Below are 20092 nucleotides of genomic sequence, written 5' to 3'. Positions count from 1 at the left end.
GTTCTCCGCCGCCTGTATGGTCACGCTGCTTGGTGAAGGCTGTGGTGGACTGTGGGGGGATTCTTCCCCTGAGATGGTGAGGATTCCCCGGATGCTGGCACCTGGGAGGGTGTGGGTGTCTGTAGCATGAGGCCTATGTCCCTGTGGGCCCTTGGTCTGGGGGCAGTCGTTTTTTGTGATTTTCTGCCCATTTCTTCAGCAGTGTGGTCGGCTAGGTATGGCTCCAATTGTGCTGCGTTTCTCCCCGCCTGATATAGCCCCTCTAACTCCCGTGTTTGTCTACTCACGTGGTAGGCCTTGGAAGCGCGGGTGCGGTGTTTCCCCGTCGGGGCGAGAAAAAAAAGGCATCGGTGTGTGCAGCAGGATGTCCTGAGGTGTGTTCTGCCTTCCCCGGTGTCGGTGAGACTTTGTGGGAGCTGACGTCTTGCGATTTTGGCCCACGATGTGTATTTTCAATCACCATTTCTTGATTTTGGAAGTTGATATCTAACGCAGTAAAGAATTCAAACAAAAAAAAACGTTATGTTGTCATGAGTAATGGATTCAGGGATATTTTTTACTCTGATGTTCTTCATTTCTTGCCTATCTTCCATTAAGTTTATTTTCTGTTCCAAGGCGTTCTTATCCATTTCATTTTTTCTTGCGCCTCTGTAACCATCTTATCCTGAAATTCAGTTTGGGTTTTTTTGTCCCAATTTCTTCTATTTGTTGTTTTAGTTGAAATGTACTATTATTGATCTCCCTTTTCAATGTTTCTGTTTGGTTTTCCAAATTGGCTTTAATGAATTCTTGTAGATTAGATGTAGAGTTTCTCCTGTCCTCCATTAAGGATTCTACCGTTTATTTTGGGGGGAGAAAAAGGATGATGCTCCTTTATCTTGTTTGTTGTCCTTTTTAAAGGGACTCTATAGTCACCAAAACAGCTTTAGCTTAAGGAAGCAGTTTTAGTGTATAGATCATGATCCTGCAGTCTCACTGCTCAAATCTCTGCAGGAGTTAAATCGCTTTTTTTTCGGTCCATGTAGCCCTAGTCACACTTCCCCTGGCCGTGACTCACACACCATGCATGGGAAAAAAATGGTTTCGCTTTCAATTAGATGTAACTTACTTTAAAAGTTCTTATTGCCTGCTCTCTAGTCTAAAGTGAACTTTAATCATACACAGTATGCTTCTGTGGGGTCTAGCAGTGCAGGGGATCATACATTTTAAATGAAATAGAATTTGCAATGAAGGAAGTGTAAACATTAGCTGACTCTTTACAGGATGTGTTTAGGAAGGCTGTGCAAGTCACATGCAGGGAGGTGTGACTAGGGTGCATAGATAAAATGACTTAACTCCTAAATGGCAGAGAATTTAGCAGTGACACTACAGGGAAATGATCTATACACCAAAACTGCTTCAATAAGCTAAAGTTGTTTTGGTGACTGTAGTTTCCCTTTAAGTTATTTTTTCTTTGGCATCTTTGCAATAGCCATTTGTTTCACTGCTTAGTCCAGAGGCCCCTTTTTCTTCTATATTCCTTTCTTTTTCTTTCTCTCCCTTCTAATTCAGGCACTCTCTTGCAATTCCAATCTAATACTTTTGTCTTCACCCACAACTTCTTAGTAATGTGACTATTTCCAATTTTTTTTAATATATATTTTATTTAGATTTTCTTAATTGTCAGCATTTCATTTGCCACAGTTTCATTATAGATTGGTATTGCTTTAGAAGTTTTTTTTCCTAAGCAGAGAGTTTGGGCTTTATTACAGTTTTTACTGTTTAACCAATTTGTCAGCCACATTATTTTCCCACCACAACATTCAGAAGAATTTGGGAAATATTGTTTGAATATACATGCAAATTTATGAAAGATGAGTCTTTGTATTCCCATATTAACACCTTATTATACACTTGTGGGATTAATAATTGTACTTGCTTTTATTTTGTAGTTGTCAGACCCTTTTGCACCACAATGTATCTTCCAATACTGCAGAGTTTTATCTCCTCCGTCTCTCAGTCTTCACCTTTCAAGTGGGAAGCTTCAGTCTCCCGTTTCGCTGCTCAGAGCTTATTGTAGTGGGCTGCAATCTCTCCCCGTGGTTTTCTCAGCTCAAAACGCGGTTTTCACGCGTTTACATTTGGCCGCCGGTCCGTCAACCCCCTACACCCTGCCTCCTGATGTGTGTTTACGTCACGTCGTCACTGATTCCATTTTTATAAACTGTTGGGGAAAAAATGGCTGACTCTAGACCAGGCATAGGCAACATTCGGCACTCCAGATGTTTGACTACACCTCCCATGATGCTTCGCCAGAATTATGGGTGTTAGAGCATGAAAGGAGATGTAGTCCAAAACATCTGGAGTGCTGAAGGTTGCCTATCCCTGCTCTAGACGCATGACCCACTCCAGCAGGCTGAATTGCTTTCTGTTTGAAGTGTTCTTTTAAATGTATACTACCCCGGCTCTGTGGAATGATTAGTGCATACTTAAATAAACAAGCAAGCATCTGCAAAATCAGTGCGACCAACAAAACATTGGCAGGTCTCAGAGTGATTTCCCACCTTTCCAGATCACACTATTTTGATAAATATGCCCCATTATTTCCACAGTTGCTTGGAAAAGCACCATAAGTCCGTTATGTTATGTGGTTTTCAACAGAATGAAATAGACTAAACACCCACTATGACATGCATCACGAGAAACCAATTTTAAAATCTGTCATCACATATAATCTGAGTGCAGAAACTCTTTCCATTTACTAATGCGGTAAATTACAGTGTATTCACAACATACTATAGAATTATCTATACACGGCTAACGTCATAGAGTACAGGATATTTATTCACTGCTCATCTGCTGAGTGTTGTCTCACAGCTTATGTATTTTGCACATAAAGTTATATAAATCAACAGCTATTTGACTAGTTAACACACAGACATTTAGTGTGGGTTAAAGGAACACTTAAGTGTTAAAGGGGCACTCCAGACGCATAAACAACATAAGCTTGCTATAAAAACTTTATGTGTGAAGAGTGTGTCCTATTATTTTTACTTTTAAAAAAAGTACAGATTTTTCAATAGAAATTTACACTTTTAAAAATTATTACTTGGCTACCAGGGGGCTTTTCAAGCAGACAACAGGTCATGTTACTTCCTGGTTTGGTTAGCTTATTTGCACTGAATTCAAGAGGCAGCAAGTTCCCAGAGCGGCTGCCTTGCAAAGACTTCTCCTTGAGCTGCATTGGGAAGTCTGTGATTGGACAGTCACAGAAAGTATGGGTGGCGTTGGAAGCGGAGAACTTGCAAAGACAGCAGACAAGAGATCTGCAGTTTTGCAAGCTGTTTTTAGATATACCCACAACAAAAACATTCATAATTAAATGCATGCAAGTTGTCTTTTGGAGCATACTATTTAAACAGTGATTTTTATTTATTTTGTATTTGAATTAAGAATGCAGCTCTCTATTACAAACACTAAAGTGTGCCTCTGCCCACACCCCTCAACGTCCCCCTAGCGTTTGGTCATTATCATTTGGAGACAGATTGGCTGCTCGTGCCACCCTTATTTAGGGGCATCGTTAACGGTTATATCACCGACACAGCAGTAAATTCCAGGAAAGTCAAATTCCATAAAGTGTACTAGTGTACTATATTATGAATCCTGGATACATTACAGAACCCTAACTGGATGTCAAATTCTTTATGAAATGCACATTTTTGTTTTTTGTTTGTTTTACCACAACTCCCCCACCACAATGCCAATGCTAAATGTGCGCATAGGATGTAAAACAGATTAGTCATGGCATGTCTGTAAAACGTGAAGACATTTTAGCATAGGTAAAGATTGTTAACATTGAAGCCTGCTGAATTGTCAAAAATAAGAGTAAATTGTAAGTATGGAAATAGAATGGATGGTCTTTCTTTTAATATAACGAATTATCGCAATTAGGTTCCTTCATCTATCAAAGTACCAGCAATATAAACAGTTATATATAGTACACAAAGTTCATTTGGGATGATATGAATATAATAGAGGAACTGAGAACATTTTTTTAAAACCACTTTAGCAAACCGTATTGCTAGATGGAACTCACCATGTGTATTTATAACAGCATTTATGAAACACAATAGATTCTATTTACTGTTTTACGAAAATGTACTTACATAGCACATACAATTCACACAGATCCTGGTACAGTAGTTAAATGCTAATGCAAACCCACAGAAACAAGCTAAGTGATGGTAAAAAAGGGTCATGCTAGCAAAGTTACAGTCTATAAAAGGGTTTCAAACGCATTTGTAAAATACCATGGGAGAGGTATTAGCAGTAGAAAGAGGGACATGCTCATGCCATTTGTACAGAACACTGGGAGACCTCACTTGGAGTATTGTACGCAGTACTGGAGACCGTATCTTCAGAAGGATATTGATACCTTAGAGAGAGTTCAAAGAAGGGTTACTAAACTGGTTCATGGATTGCAGGATAAAACTTACCAGGAAAGGTTAAAGGATCTTAACATGTATAGCTTGGAGGAAAGACGAGACAGGGGGGATATGATAGAAACATTTAAATACATAAAGGGAATCAACACAGTAAAGGAGGAGACTATATTTAAAAGAAGAAAACTACCACAACAAGAGGACATAGTCTTGAATTGGAGGGACAAAGGTTTAAAATAATATCAATAAGTATTACTTTACTGAGTGGGTAGTGGATGCATGGAATAGCCTTCCAGCTGAAGTGGTAGAGGTTAACACAGGAGTTTAAGCATGCGTGGGATAGGCATAAGGCTATCCTGGATATAAGATAAGGCCAGGGACTAATGAAAGTATTTAGAAAATTGGGCAGACTAGATCGTCCGAATGGTTCTTATCTGCCGTCACATTCTATGTTTCCAATGGCTGCAAGGACTGAATGTGATGTGAGAAATGTATATATCATATGTAAAATCCAATAGCTCCACTGCAATAAAGCACACAGTAAAGAGTATCACATAACCATGCAGACATACGCAGAGTTTGATGCAGGAGCCTAGTGGAATCCTACAGCAATAAAGCACAGCAATGTGCAGTTTGTCTAATTGTATAACAGAGCTACACAGAAATAAAATGATGTTCTCTACATAAGTGTTTCTCAACCTTTTACAGAAGTAGGTCTAGAAAAAATTCCCAAGTACCCCTGCCTCGTGAAAGTAATTGCTATTAATTTAACTTCCAAATGAAATGTGTAGACACTGATATTAAGGTTAATCCCATTACAGAACAAGCCTTATTAAAAGGTAGTAAAAATATGTTTTAAATAAATATGACCTAATGTGAATATTGTGTATAAACTAATAATCTGAAGTATAAAAGTCACAAAATTAAAACACAATAGTTGCACACAGAGAACACTGAAACACACACATTTACACATGCACACTCACTGACAGACACACCATCACTGATTTGACACACAATGACAGACAAATACCGGACACTGAAACACAGAGGACCCTGACACATACATTTAATGACAGACACCATCATTGATTTGAGACACACACACACACCATCACTGATTTGACACACATACACACACTCATTGATTTGACACACACTAACAGTCTCATACTCACAAATTATATATATATATATATATATATATATATATATATATATTTATTATTATTTTTTATTTTTTTTAGGGTCACCGAACCTCCCTACCTCTTGGTGAAGTTAATAGTTTCCCTGGGGTCCAGTGTGGGGCTTGTGTAATCTTTGTGCTCTTCCAGCACTGCTCCCTTGCACATTGTATAGTAATGCCGGGGCCGGAGTGACATCATAACCCGGCTTTCGGTATGAATGCAGGACGCACAAGGGAGCAGTGCTGATCACAAAGAGTACAGCTCCCTCTCCGCCTCTATTTCTCACCAGCAGGCCGCGTCTTGGGGGGGGGGGAGTGCCAAGTTGGCCAGCTCTTGGCTTGAGCCCTGTCTGTGGTGCACATGCCCCCTGGGGTATGCATACCAAGGGTTAGAAAACTAGGATCTACAGTGTCTTAGAGAGTATCACTAGATACCAGCATAGCGTGATTCAAGTGTGAGGATTTCAAATACAGTAAAACTCACCATAATGGGGAGGGTGAATCCCAAAGCTCTACAATATAATATCAATATAATATAATAACAGACCATTTATTAAAAAATGTGTTTTGTGGCATAAATTATATTAACCCCTTAAGGACACATGACGTGTGTGACACGTCACGATTCCCTTTTATTCCAGAAGTTTGGTCCTTAAGGGGTTAAAGCTTAAAAGGAACAATATAATGCCATTTAATCCTATGAAATGATTTTCATATGCACACATTGTGAGTTCATGTTGACCATGTTTTTTCATTATCAGTATCTGTCATTCTTTTCAAATCTTATGAGATATCTATCAGCACCTAACATACTGCGTAGAAACATTCTCATAGATGCCATTCAAATGTAGAATTTCAAACACGGCATTCTATCGACTGAGGGCATACTGCCTTATTATATAACAGAAAGAAGATGATTTATATCAAACTAGAAGCTACCAAACACAAAAAAATTATAACCAAACAAAATAAACAACGAAATAAAAAGTAAATCATTTTAAACCTGAACAGGTCTAGCAGCACCAATTTAAGAGACTATATTAACTTCTATATAAGAATGATAATTTAACCCTTATAGTTCTTATAAGTGGTTTTACATTAGCAAACAATAATACTAGATACCCACAAACACGAAACACTATACACGAATGATGTACCCAGGGTGTGTTGTTTTTTTTTTGGCTCAGTGACTTGCTAGGAGGAAATGTGTGATGCTTCTCCCCCCCGGGAAAAAGGTACTGAAAATATTACTCAGACCTACTCTAACCTGCATGAACTGCTTTCTGATTCGTTTTCCTCTTCGCTAACACCATCCTCGGCTTGGGGTTTGCTAGGGAAATGTGCTCCATCGGAGGCATCTGTTGTAAACTCGATGGAAGGGACGGTGACCTCGGAGGCTGAAGCCATTGGGCATGCAGGTAAATCTGTGACGTCCTGACTGCTAATTCTTCTGTAACTGAGCGACGGCAAAGGCAGAGCCAGTCTACATGGATCTAAAAACTTTCTCTCGACAGACGAAATGTTTTGCTCGCCGTTCGTAATGTGCTCTTGACGTACGCCACCAACATTGCCGGAAGGAGCAGCCTGATGACTGAACCACCTCCATCGGATTTTCAAAATCTGTTTGACATCGAAGTCTCTGCGAGAGCTAGACATTCTCTTTGGAAGCAAATAATTGTCCAGGCAACAGGGCAGGAGGCACCGCACATAAACCATCTACATGTTGAATCTGAAGGACCAGCTGCGTATCCACACCAGGAAAGAAAACAAAACAAAATACACAATCACTTCTGAATACGAGTTATGAACACATCAGCTGGAGTCTAGTGATGAGAAATCCCCCAAGTTCCTTTTTGAAGAGAAAGTCCTTGGAGTGTATCTGAAGGACTGTACTTAGTGCTGCTGCAATGCCAATCTGACTGACTATTCGCTTTCAAAGACACTGACAGCATGCATTAAAGTCTCTCTCAGATGCTCTACACCTCCCCTTCTCCAAGCCAACGAATAGCAGGGCAATTTCTATGCAGCATCCTTTTTAGGTTACATTTTTTTTTCTTCAAAGCTCAACCACAATTGTCTTTTCAAACGGCAGCAACAATAATTTTTCCAATAAACAAAGCAGAAGAAAATTCTCATTCCATTATGCGCTACAAAGATTTCTTGAAGTATCGGGGGGCATTTTTTTTTTTCCATTTTGACATAAATGGACCTGCGTATGGCTAATGGATTCTGAATTAATTTTTAAACACACTGGACAGAAATCAATATACTACTTCATTCTCTCTCTGGCTTAATGTGCAGGGGCAAAAGTGAATAAAGGCAAGCTACGAACCTTTAAAGAGACAGCCAAACAGAGCCATTTAACAGTGTGAATGTGAAAAGGCAAAGAAACATAGGTTAGATCAGGCTTCCCCAAACTCCGGCCCTCCAGATGTTGCTGAACTACAACTCCCATGATTCTATAAATAAAATAGATGGGCTGAGAATCATGGGAGTTGTAGTTCAGCAACATCTGGAGGGCCGGAGTTTGGGGAAGCCTGGGTTAGATTAACCAATTAAAACATTTCTTTTGCATACCTTGATGCAAGGGATGTGTTTAACTCTTTAACTTTAGGATTTACTAAAGCAGCTAGCTGATTACTGGACAGCCCTACTATAATACTATAGTTCATTATTAGCATTAACTTGCTTTTGCTACATTGGAGGCCTATATTGGTTCTGATACCGGAGAAACTGACGGAAGCCAAGCACAGAGAGATGGACACAGGTTTCTTCAGGAAGGAAGAGATTCTTTATTCGATTCACCGACCGGGGCTCAGAGGGACTTATGTCACCAAAAACAGCAAAGATCTGAGCCCAGAACTAACTGTGTAAATGCATGATATAGACATATAGCTCCTCCTATAGTTAACTCTACCCCCATATACTCTTTACACAATCAGCTGAACAAAGCCTAACTTCCCTTACTTATTAGACCACATGGCTCACCCAGAACAATGGAGGAGGGGGGAAGTGTTTTCAGTTTCTGCATTCCTGCATTTGCTCAATACGGTGTTGATTGTATCTTAGCTACGTGAAACTAACTAACTGATACACCATTTACACATATGCCACATGGCAATCTTGTCCTAGTAAATTTATTTTTACTGAGATTCCACCACAGTTCCAGGAGTAGAACCCTCAAAATGGTGACAATCAACTTGTAACATTCCAGATGCTGTTTACTGTAACTCCTATGACTGTCAGCTAACAATGTAGCCGTCTACCTGTGCTACAAAGAGAGCACCGTACACTGCACCTTAAATATCAAATGCCTTTATTTTCCTTCTAACTAGAGTAATATATTGTATTATGGGAATTTTTCTTAAAAAGCCAAACAGGACCTACAATGGCGTTTCACTGCATTTAAGTGTTTGTCAAGTGCCACCAAGTTCCACAGCTCAGTGCAATAATAAAACAGAGTATAAACAGCAATGCAAAATAAATCACATATATGGTAAAAATGGACACAAAAGCAATGTGTGTATGTAGGCTCAATCACAGTAAACAAAGGAAGTGGCAAGTGACAGGCGTTTTGTGGTGAGTGCACTCTCTACCTGGTATTAAAGGGACACGCTAGGCACAAACACAACTTTCATGCATTGTACAGTTTATGGCCCAATTAAAGACACAATCAAGACACTTAAAGCACTTTAGCTTGCTGAGGGGGTCTAGGTGTTAACTGCGTGTTCCCCTTTCCCCAGTCAAACTGATGGCCATGAGGGCTTCCTGGTCCATTTTGCTAGAACAATTTCTCAAGCAGACATGAAAGATCCCATAGGAACATTTTAACGTTATGGGTTTTAATGTTGGAGTGCTCCTGCATTGATTTGTTTTCTAGTATTTCTATGCAATCCGGGTTTTGTACAGTGTTTGCGAGCACAGCAAAGCTTTCTGGGTGTTGTAATTCAGGTATATATGTAGAACGTTGGTAAGTGAACTGTCCCAATGCAGTATGGAGTTCTTTCGTTTGGTTTTCTTTTAAAATGGTAGGTGTATATAAGCAGCTCTAACGTATCATTAGCAAACAGCACGCTATCCCTCTGAGCAAGCACACTGCGATGAGGGGTTCTGTAAGAAGATTCACAGCTGTGGGTATGAAATCAAACAGCTGCATATAATTAGGGGGTTTCTCTATAGTGAACACTGAGGAATCTTAAAACATTCAAACATTTAAATTAAACAGGTGCGCTGAGCTTCAAAATGGATATGGTGGACAGGTAAGAAATTACGTTATATAGAAACACTGTTTATTCTGTTATGTTATATGTGAATACGTACATTCACGTATTCAGCTTAGATATTATATTCAGGTTGAACAGCCGGAAACACCCTGGACTAGAAGATAGAGTAATACATTGTAAGTCAATGTGCTGCTAAACTCTTTCATGCTTAGTTTTAGGGAACACGCCATGTACCATAATCAATGCAGCCTGCTGTAGTGGTAATGATGCCAGGAGTGCTCTGGCGCCCCCCAGTGTAAGTAGTAAACCAGTTGAACACTTCTGGAGTCATGAGCTTCTGTAAAAAACTTCCTTGAACTCCACTGAGCTAAGCATTGCAGTGTAGGGCCGGTTAAGTGACAGAGCACTCTGAGCCAATGACTGCGCTGTACCACTAGGCTTAGCACAGTGCATAGGCTTCCAGGAGCAGAGCAGTTTTGGTGATGGGCGTGTTCCTGGTGTGTGGACACCAGGGGAATCTTGTCAAAGTAAGACTACAGCCCACTGAGGTGGTTAATGTGCTTGGAGGTTGCACAATCCAAAGATCTTACAGTATAGAATAAAATCCTAGATGTAATAATCAGTGAATTATACTATTTTGTCAAAGCCACGTTTGAACTGTTTAAATACAGGTACTCCTTACGGACTGGGTTCTGTTCCTACGACCCGGTCATAGAACAAATTGGTCGGTAAGTGAGGAGTTAAGGGATTCCCTCCTCTGGTACGCTTGTCTATTGTAGCGGATTGGTACCGGGCTGTCCCACAACATGTATAGAAATCATGGTATCCGGTTATATGGACAGTTGAATGTATGTAAAGAACTGTATTCCTCTAGTTGTTCGGTAGAATCATTCATATAAAACAAGGGAATGAAACTACCGAACAACCAGACCACCCTGTGTAAAGTGTGCCTTCAATTACCGTTTGCAACAATGTTGCAAACGGGTAATTTCCTATTCGTGCAGTGTGGTCTTTGTCCTCTGGGTGGCCGCCATTCGGGATACGAACACGTGGCGGCGGCCATCTTAAACTGCCGAACAGCGGTGTTTTGCCGTCGAGTGTCTGGAACCGAAATCGGACACTTGACTAGGCAACCACCGCTGAGACCTCCAGACTCCTAATACTTCGTGGGGAAACTACCGAACGGCCCGCCGTTCGGTAGGAAGAACCCCACGAACTAGGGGATTCATCCGACTCCCCGTCAGGCCACTTAACAGCAATATTTCACCCATTTGTATTCGCCTGTTTGTGACCGACCGCAGGGCCAAAATGCATGGAACTGTTTTCGGATACTTTACCTCTGCGGTCGGTCCAAACTTCAAAGTCCCATAACTCCCGAACGCTTTATCCGAATGGGCTGATTTTAAAGTATGTTGGTCCCCCAGAATAGAGCTATCTGGGGATATTAGATTTGTGGATGTACCCCAAGTATTTAGGGTACATCCAAAACTCGGGGAAAACTATGTACATGCTAAGGGGATTATGATGCTAGAGGAGGGGAGGAGATCTGTGGGAGGTTACTGCTTGTAGATTGGATAATGTCTTAAGTGATAGAACCTCCTCCCTTGCATGGGAGAGGGCTTTATAAGGAACTGTGAAATAAAGCTTGTCAGTTCTACTCCTGAAACTGTGTGTCGTCCAGTTATTGGGATTGCGATGGGGATATTGCTGTATTACTCTACCTGCTAGAAACCTTGCCTGTGGACTGATCATCACCTTGTTCCTGAGCCTCACTGGGATCTCTAGTGGAGAATAGCTGTGCAAGATCGGCTCTCCGCTACATCTATGTTCTGGGAAATTTCCCCGAACATAGATTTAAGGGATCCCCTGCTCTGATGCGCATGTCTGTTCTGGCACATTTCCCCGAACATAGACGAACGCACAAGAGAAGGGAATCCCTCTAATCTATGCTCAGGGAAATTTCCCAGAACATAGATGAGAGGGATTCCCTGCTCTGTTGCGTTCGTGTATGTTCAAGGAAATGTCCCCGAACATAGACGAACACAGGAGCAGGGGCGGACTGAGAACCCTCAGGGCCCCCGGGCAAAATAAATCAAGGGCCCCCTTACAGGCCCCACCTATACTCCGCAGAAAGCGCCACCCATGTCCCGCCTCCATGCACCGCCTCCAGCCACACCCTACACAATCTTTAGACACAAGGAACAAAAGTGCAATAATCCCTTCAAGGCCCCAGTAGAGACTACAATTGAGGGCTAATGGGCCATGGAGGGGGGTCTTTCTAGCAGAGGCTATCTCAGTGTCCTTTAGAGAGTGTGTTAGAAAGAATCCCCTCCAGGCCCTATTAGAGACTACAATGGAGTCTAATAGGCTTGGAAGGGGGTCTTTCTAACAGAGGCCATCTCAGTGTCCCTGCTGGAAACAGTCGCCTCCAGGCCCCAGTAGAGACTACAATTGAGGGCTAATGGGCCATGGAGGGGGGGGGGAGCATTCTAGCAGAGGCTATCTCAGTGTCCTTTAGAGAGTGTGTTAGAAAGAATTTCCTCCAGGTCCCATTAGAGACTACAATGGAGTCTAATTGGGCCTGGAGGGGGGTCTCCAACACTCTGGTTCCTATTCACAATATAGCAACACAACATAGCTCGCTGATACCTAGGCCAAGTTGGCTCCTCTTACCTTAATTACTGTTGCTGGCTGGCAGTCTGTGGGCTTGCTGGAAGGCTTTGGGCTTACTGGCTGCGGCTGGCAGGCTGTGGGCTTGCTGGCTGCGACTGGCAGGCTGTTACCCCCTTCTTACTCCCGGCTGGCAGGCTGTGGCTTGCTGGCTGTGGCTTGCTGGCTGGCAGGCTGTGGCTTGTTGGCTGCGGTTGGCAGGCTGTGGGCTTGCTGGCTGTAAGCCTAACTGGTGGCCTGTGGGCTGGCTGGCTGGCTACTGGCCAGCCTGTGGGCTGGCTGGCTGGCTGGCCAGCCTGTGGGCTGGCTGGCTTGCTGGCTACTGGGGCACTTGTAGATTATTTAAAGAAATAATCCATGCACAATAACCACTACTGCTCTGTGTAGTCGTTATGGTGCCAGGAGGGCCGGCCCCCCTCCCAGAGTAAGTAGTCAAACCGTTTAAGAACAGTTTGACAACTTACCTGGGGTCTGCTGGGATATGAGGCTAGGAGCAGTGGTGCAATGTGTAAGGGGTGCAGTGTGTGTGAAAGGTTCAGTGTGTGTGAGTGGGTGTAGTGTGTGAATGTGTAGGGTGTGTGGGGCAATGTGTGGATAAGGGGGCTGTGTATGTGTGTGGCAATGTTAGTATGGGGGGCTGTGTGTGTATGGGTGGGCAGTGTATGTGTGTGTGTGTGAGGCAATGTGTGTAAATGTGTATGGTGTGTGGGGGCAGTGTGTTTATGGGGCTAGAGTTCACTCTCACCACTGCGACCACCAGGAATCCCTGGTGGTCACAGTGTTGAGAGTGAACTCTAGCCCGTAGCTCCAGGGCTAGAGTTTACTCTCGCAAGAGCCTTAACGTTGCCGTGGTAACCGCGGCAACGATCTGTGCTCGCGCAAGAAGGACCCAGAGGAGCTGCAGGCTGAGCTCCCGGGTCCTCTCTTCCTCCCTCCCCTGCCGGCTGCCCGCACGGTGCCTGCGGACAGGGGAGGGGACAATTGCCCTCCTCTTACTCCCCCCTCCCCCTCTTCTTACCCCCCTTCTTACTCCCACCCTCTTCTTACTCACTCTCTTCTTACCCCATTTCTTACTCCCCCCTCCCCCTCTTCTTACTCCCACCTCTTCTAACTCCTCCCTCTTCTTACTCCCCCTCCCCCTCTTCTTACCCCCCTCTTCTTACCCCCCTCCCCCTCTTCTTACCCCGCTCCCCACTCTTCTTACTCCCCCCTTCCTCTTTTTACTCCCCCCTCCCCCTCTTCTTACTCCCCCCTCCCCCTCTTCTTACCCCCCCCTCTTTCTCCCCCCTCCCTCTCTTCTTACTCCCCCCTCCCTCTCTTCTTACTCCCCTCCCCCCTCTTCTTTCTCCCCCTCCCTCTCTTCTTACTCCCCCCTCCCTCTCTTCTTACTCCCCCCTCCCTCTCTTCTTACTCCCCCCTCCCTCTCTTCTTACTCCCCCCTCTTCTTACTCTTCTCTCCCCCTCTTCTTACCCCCTTCTTTCTCCCCCCTCCCTCTCTTCTTACCCCCTCCCCCTCTTCTTTCTCCCCCCTCCCTCTCTTCTTACTCCCCCCTCCCTCTCTTCTTACTCCCCTCCCCCCTCTTCTTTCTCCCCCTCCCTCTCTTCTTACTCCCCCCTCCCTCTCTTCTTACTCCCCCCTCCCTCTCTTCTTACTCCCCCCTCCCTCTCTTCTTACTCCCCCCTCTTCTTACTCCCCCCTCCCTCTCTTCTTACTCTTCTCTCCCCCTCTTCTTACCCCCTTCTTACTCCCCCCTCTCTTCTTACCCCCTCCCCACTCTTCTTACTCCCCCTCCCTCTCTTCTTACTCCCCCTCCCTCTCTTCTTACTCCCCCTCCCTCTCTTCTTACTCCCCCTCCCTCTCTTTTTACCCCCCTCCCTCTCTCTTCTTACCCCCCTCCCTCTCTCTCTCTTCTTACCCCCTCCCTCTCTTCTTACCCACCCTCCCTCTCTTCTTACCCCTCCCTCTCTCTTCTTACCCACCCTCCCTCTCTTCTTACCCCTCCCTCTCTCTCTTTTTACCCCCCTCCCTCTCTTTTTACCCCCCTCCCTCTCTCTTTTTACCCCCCTCCCTCTTTACCCCCTTCCCTCTCTCTTTTTACACCCCCTCTCTCTTTTTACCCCCCTCCCACTTTTTACCCCCTCCCACTCTCTTTTTAACCCCCCCTCCCACTCTCTTTTTAACCCCCCCCACCCCACTCTCTTTTTAACCCCCCCCCACCCCACTCTCTTTTTAACCCCCCCCTCTCTTTTTAACCCCCCCACTCTCTTTTTAACCCCCCCTCCCACTCTCTTTTTCCCCCCCCACTCTCTTTTTAAACCCCCCCCACTCTCTTTTTAACACCCCCCCTCCCACTCTCCCACTCTCTTTTTACCCCCTCCCCTGTAGCGTGGCCGAGCTGCTGTGCGGTCCGCGGTGCCTGGCCGGAGTGATAGGAAGGTGCACACTGAGTGTGCACCTTCCTGTCAGTCCGGCCGGGTACAGGAAACAGAAACTCCTGTTCCGCGCGGAACAGAAGTTTCTGTTTCCTGTACCCGGCCGGACTAACAGGAAGGTGCACACTAAGCACCTTCCTATCACTCCGGCCGGACACCGTGGACCGCACAGCTACAGGGGAGGGGAGGTGAGAAGCTGCAGCCGCCTGAGGCTCTTAAGAGAGCGCTCAGGCGGCTGCAGCATTTAAAGGGGCGGCCGGGCCCCCTGATGGCGGGCCCCCCTCCCGGCCGGGCCCTCGGACCATGTCCGAAGTGCCCGACCGGTCAGTCCGCCCCTGCACAGGAGATCAGTGAATCCCTCTAATTCCCACGACGGCTCGCCTTTACCACCCCGCCAGAGAGCTGGTCATAAGTGAGAATTGTCGTAAAACAGGTAGGTCGCAAAACGAGGGCCACCTGTATTCAAATTTGATACTTTATTTGAAATGTATCCAACATGTCCTTTACATAGTAAATTGCACATTTAGTCTCACTTTCTTATTTGTTCCCACGCTGCACTTTGCACATATCACTATGAGGCTGCTCTGAACGCACAATTATAACCCTTTGGATTTTCCATTCCTCAAAAGTCCTCATGTAGATCTAAATCAATTTTGATTTATTTGAGTTTGTATAGCAGATTATAGTTTCAGTACCAGTGCTACATTTGAAATTGAAAGTTTACTATTCAGTGAATTTCTGCTAGGGAATAAAATAGCCTTTTTTATTATAAACACTTTAATAACTTTACACGCTGCAATTATTCTGTATTCTCACATGCTCATTTCACCCTAAATAAATACTCTGAGACAAGATTACAGTAAAAAACATTCTTCATTAATTCATAAGCATTATGTTTCCACTCCAGCTAAATAAAAGATGAAGAAGTGTCTGATGTACCCTTCAGCTGCATTTAATTTCACTACGGATGTGCCAAGCAGGGAGAGCACATTTGTATTCTTTTATTCTGCCCATTCACTCATTTATTCTGCCCCTTCTCTCTTTTATTCTGCCCCTTCTCTCTTTTATTCTGCCCCTTCATTCTCTGCCCCTACTCTCTCTTTTATTCTGCCCCTTCATTCTCTGCCTCCAGAGAGAGACGAGAGAAGAGATTGCAAGAACTCAGACTGAGGTCACTGCACATCCGTCTGCATTCTCGCGATCTCTTGGCCCCCAGTGAATCCCTGCACGCTGCTCAGGACCACGGCGTTCAAAGATCCAGGAATCCTGAGCGGCGCTAGGGGATTCACTGGGGGCCACAACAGATTGATTAGCCAAATAACCCGTGGGCCGTATTAAACTGGAACGCAGGCCGGACTTTGGACATGACTGCTTTAACCGTAACCTTTATACAATGTATTAGCCAGTCAATTACAATTACCATCCATTTAGGCACCTCAACTACTTCTAAACCAGTTGATATCTGATAAAGACTAGCCAGTCTGAGCATTACAGGAAATGTCTAAACATCTGGGATGTCTCTTTGTTTGGTTTCTTGATAAAAAATTTGCTGTTGTACTTTCAATAATGACAGGTGGTGATATCTTTTTCCAGTGCAGATTTGACATTTCGTGTTTGAAAGATGTTAAGATGGCCTATCTTGCAACATGTTTATGTTTCACACAGATGCTAAACACATGCGAAACATTGAATGCTTTTCACATTAATGCATACATGACTGAATTGGAGGTAACATAGGAATTGCAATCCCTACGCACTACCAAATCAAGGCAAAACAAAACAAATAAAACCCCACAAAGTGTTCAAACTCAAAACTTAACTTTTTAAAGACAAAGTATGTTAAATTTTTTAGAGGGATTTTAAAAAGTACCTTTAGATAAATCAATGGAGAGGAGTGTGTGTGGGAGGGGGGGGGGGGGGGGGGGATTAAGCTGCCATAGGTAGAGATAAAAATCCCCAAAATGCAGATGATTTAAAAAAATATAATAATAATAATACGTTTTTAGGACAGCTTTAGTGCTTCGAGTATCCCTTATACATGTAACCAATACGTTTACTTGAGATGATTATAGACAGTTAACCACTCTTGATGACTGACCGTATTGCATTTTTATTTTATTTAGGGTTATTCACTAAAATGTACAATAAATACCGTTACAGAATGATCATTGTGCCAGATATACACTAGACTTTGTATCGATTCTGATATGTTTCTAAGCCACTTTAAAAAAACATGCTGATTAAACATGACACAATAGGCTGCTTCCTACTAAAATGCTAATCTAAATGAACACTCAAAGCGCCAACATCCCTACAGCTCCTCCAGCCCCCACCGTCTTTGCATGAACTTCTTACCAGGGATATGCCCGGGCGGCACGATGCCTCCACTGCAGCCCGAAGCTCACAGCTCTGAGCTAAGTCCACCTCATTGGCTGAGAGTAACCAGCTGACACTTAGGCAATGTATTAAAGGGCATAGTTCAAGTTAGCTAAAGGAAGCTTCCAACCAGGGGAATGTGGAGAGCTGGGGGAGACTAGTTTTTAAATGGTTAAATTATTCACAATAAGGGGTGCCAGGGCACTCCTGGCACCATAATCACTACAGGTGTTTGAAGTGTGTCTTTAAAAAGAGTGGCCCATGTGCATTAGCGTAGAAGTAAGAGGGTATGTATATTTTTAGACTATATTTCCATAGACCATTGCAGGCCAACAGCTGGTGTAAAAATGATGAGTCCATGAGTTCAACAAAAGCTGGAGGCCAAGGCTTGACACCTCTGAATTAAAGCCCCAGATACTACTATGGAAATCTAGCTAGAAAATGAATACGCAGGAAAAAAAAAATGTCAGCCTTATGACCACATTCAGAGAGTGATCTCAATGAACAAGAATGAACTCTGGGTAAGATTGTTAAACAATCTATTATCCTGTAGGGTGTGGTTCTAGTACGATACACATGATTCAGCACTTATACTAACAATATTAAGCCATTTGTTCAGAAACACCTTACAAGAAGTTTAAAAGGAGATTAGGTCAATTGCACCAAGTAAGGATAATAATATAATATGATATAACCTGGAAGGATAGATTTAGGTTTTGCGGTTCTCCAGATGTACCATTTGTCGGCACAAGCAAAAGTAACGTTCTCAGGAGATAATAAGAACTCTATGAAACATGAAATTAATGGTCTTACCCCAAATAACTAGACAAAAAAACAACAACTTTTTATTAAGAACTATTTTTTGTAAAGAATAAGTAAATGAGGACATGTATGGGGCTGCATTTTCAGATTAGAATCATATTGATTCAATGCATCTCTATGAGAAGATGCTGATGGCACAGTACGGTGTTTTGGTGCGCATGCACAATAGCCTCCAAATGTTTTCCTATAGGAAAGCATTGGATTGGCCAAGACCGTCAAGATTGATTACCTTGGCCATAGAGGCGGGGCCAGCCACAGTCAGGCCAGAATGGCGATGGAGCAAAGGCTAATTTAAAACCTTTTTACTCAACAGAGAGGTGGGCCAGGGACCTAAATACTTACTCCAGCACTCTAATCTTAGGAATACATATTTGAATTCATTACACTAGTGTTCCTTTAACCTTTATTCACAGGATCTCAAATACATTGCATTAGCTTGGTAACCAATTCTAAAATAAATAAAAAAAAAAAAAAAAAAAATTCTCCAAAATATCTTCAATACACTCGCCCCAGTATCTGACAGACCTCCATTGAAGCAATGCTGATGGAGTAACAGATTTATTGTGGGCAGTTGTCTGGGACCTGATGAATGTAGAACATAGTTGTTCCACGAGTAACCTACAGAAACAACACATTTAATCTGGGACCCAATCCAGAGGTTAATAAACAGGCTCCTAATGGCTAAAGATAGTACTGTAAAAGGCTCCAACAGGAAGTTAAATCTCTGAAGCATTTGCATTACAATTTGTGGGGGAAGCTGCATTTTGCTTAAGACAACAGAATTTTAATCTAGATATTTGAAAGAACGATGCACCTTTATGAGATATTAGCATAAATTAGCTAACAGTCTGTAATAAACGTTTCTTTTTATTTATTTTTTTAACATGTGATTACATGGAGCCAAACATTTTATTTAGTGACATACAGAGTTAACCATATGCATACTCGATCACATTTCTAATTGCGCACACTCACATATCAAACTAGTCCCACACACGCACTTACACAATCACTCACATAAACACAAAAACATACTCATACACTTGCCGGTTGAATTATTCAACATCTGCTCACCTTAATCAGCAGTAAGGGGAAACAGGAGGTCCAAGGCTATGTCATTGGCATCAAGTGCGGATGCAAGATGTCAATGAGTGATGTGGTAGCAGAGACAGCTTTTATCCTCTTGAGCGATTTAGACAGCAATCACAAAATGTGTATATCTGTCTTTAGTATAAAGATGTTAAAACATACATACCTTTCTCAGTCACTCTGAATTTCTATTTGAAAGAAAGAATGTGACACAGCTTTCAATTGTCACAAGCAAAAAGTGAGTGTGCACTTAGAACGGGCTTGCTTGGGCCCCACCATCCTTAGCACAATCGTCCACGCCAGTGTGCACCATCCAATATGTGGATATGCATGATTACGACTACGGACAAACTGCTGTAACTTTGGTGCGGTTATTCCTACTTTTTGGTTCTCCTAAAAAAACATGGCTTTAGTTCCACCACTACCATGTTGCCCTCTAATTCTTGGAAATACAGCTATCAAACATTGGCAGAGGTTAGCAGGGATTTAGTAAATTACATTTATTGGAGTGAATTGGATATCCATGCAGACATCAGTATTTAGTGAGTTTTGACCTCCATACAACTCTTCCAAGAAGCTTGATTATATATATTTTTTTACTATACATTAAGCCCTTGAACTTGGGAGATTGTATCAATCTAGGCATGGTGGGTCACTAAGATGTCAAGGCAAATGTGGTTTATAATATAGGCATTAAACGTTCCAACAGCCAGAGAAACAACTCTCAGAAAACCATCAACTGCCTGTATGTTGTTAAAGTTGAGTTCCCACTCGATTTGCTCAAGTTAGGTTCCATATTTTCAAACAGCAAACCAAGAAGAAGCAATCACCTGCATTTTGGGTTTCAGCAATTAATCAAACTATCCGTGGAT

General features: G+C 43.1%; 1 protein-coding gene across 3 annotated transcripts in view; it reads right to left on the bottom strand.

Annotated features, from left to right (window-relative positions):
• The window catches only part of KLHL5 (kelch like family member 5), a 71731-nt gene that overhangs the window by 40600 nt on the left and 11039 nt on the right, over positions 1-20092 (bottom strand). For 2 of the 3 annotated variants that reach the window (XM_063457873.1, XM_063457874.1), the window contains exon 1: positions 6875-7542. The exons of the other annotated variant lie outside the window; for it this stretch is intronic. In XM_063457873.1, coding sequence (XP_063313943.1) covers positions 6875-7323 — 449 coding nt within the window. In that variant the 5' untranslated portion in view covers positions 7324-7542. Of the gene's footprint in view, positions 1-6874; positions 7543-20092 lie in introns of those variants that run through there. 3 annotated transcript variants of the gene reach the window in all.

This window comes from Pelobates fuscus, chromosome 6 (assembly GCF_036172605.1).
Source record: "Pelobates fuscus isolate aPelFus1 chromosome 6, aPelFus1.pri, whole genome shotgun sequence".
In the NCBI taxonomy this organism is placed as follows: domain Eukaryota; kingdom Metazoa; phylum Chordata; class Amphibia; order Anura; family Pelobatidae; genus Pelobates; species Pelobates fuscus.
The sequence above is the reverse complement of the archived record's forward strand: the minus strand, read 5'-3'. Positions and strand labels throughout refer to the sequence as shown.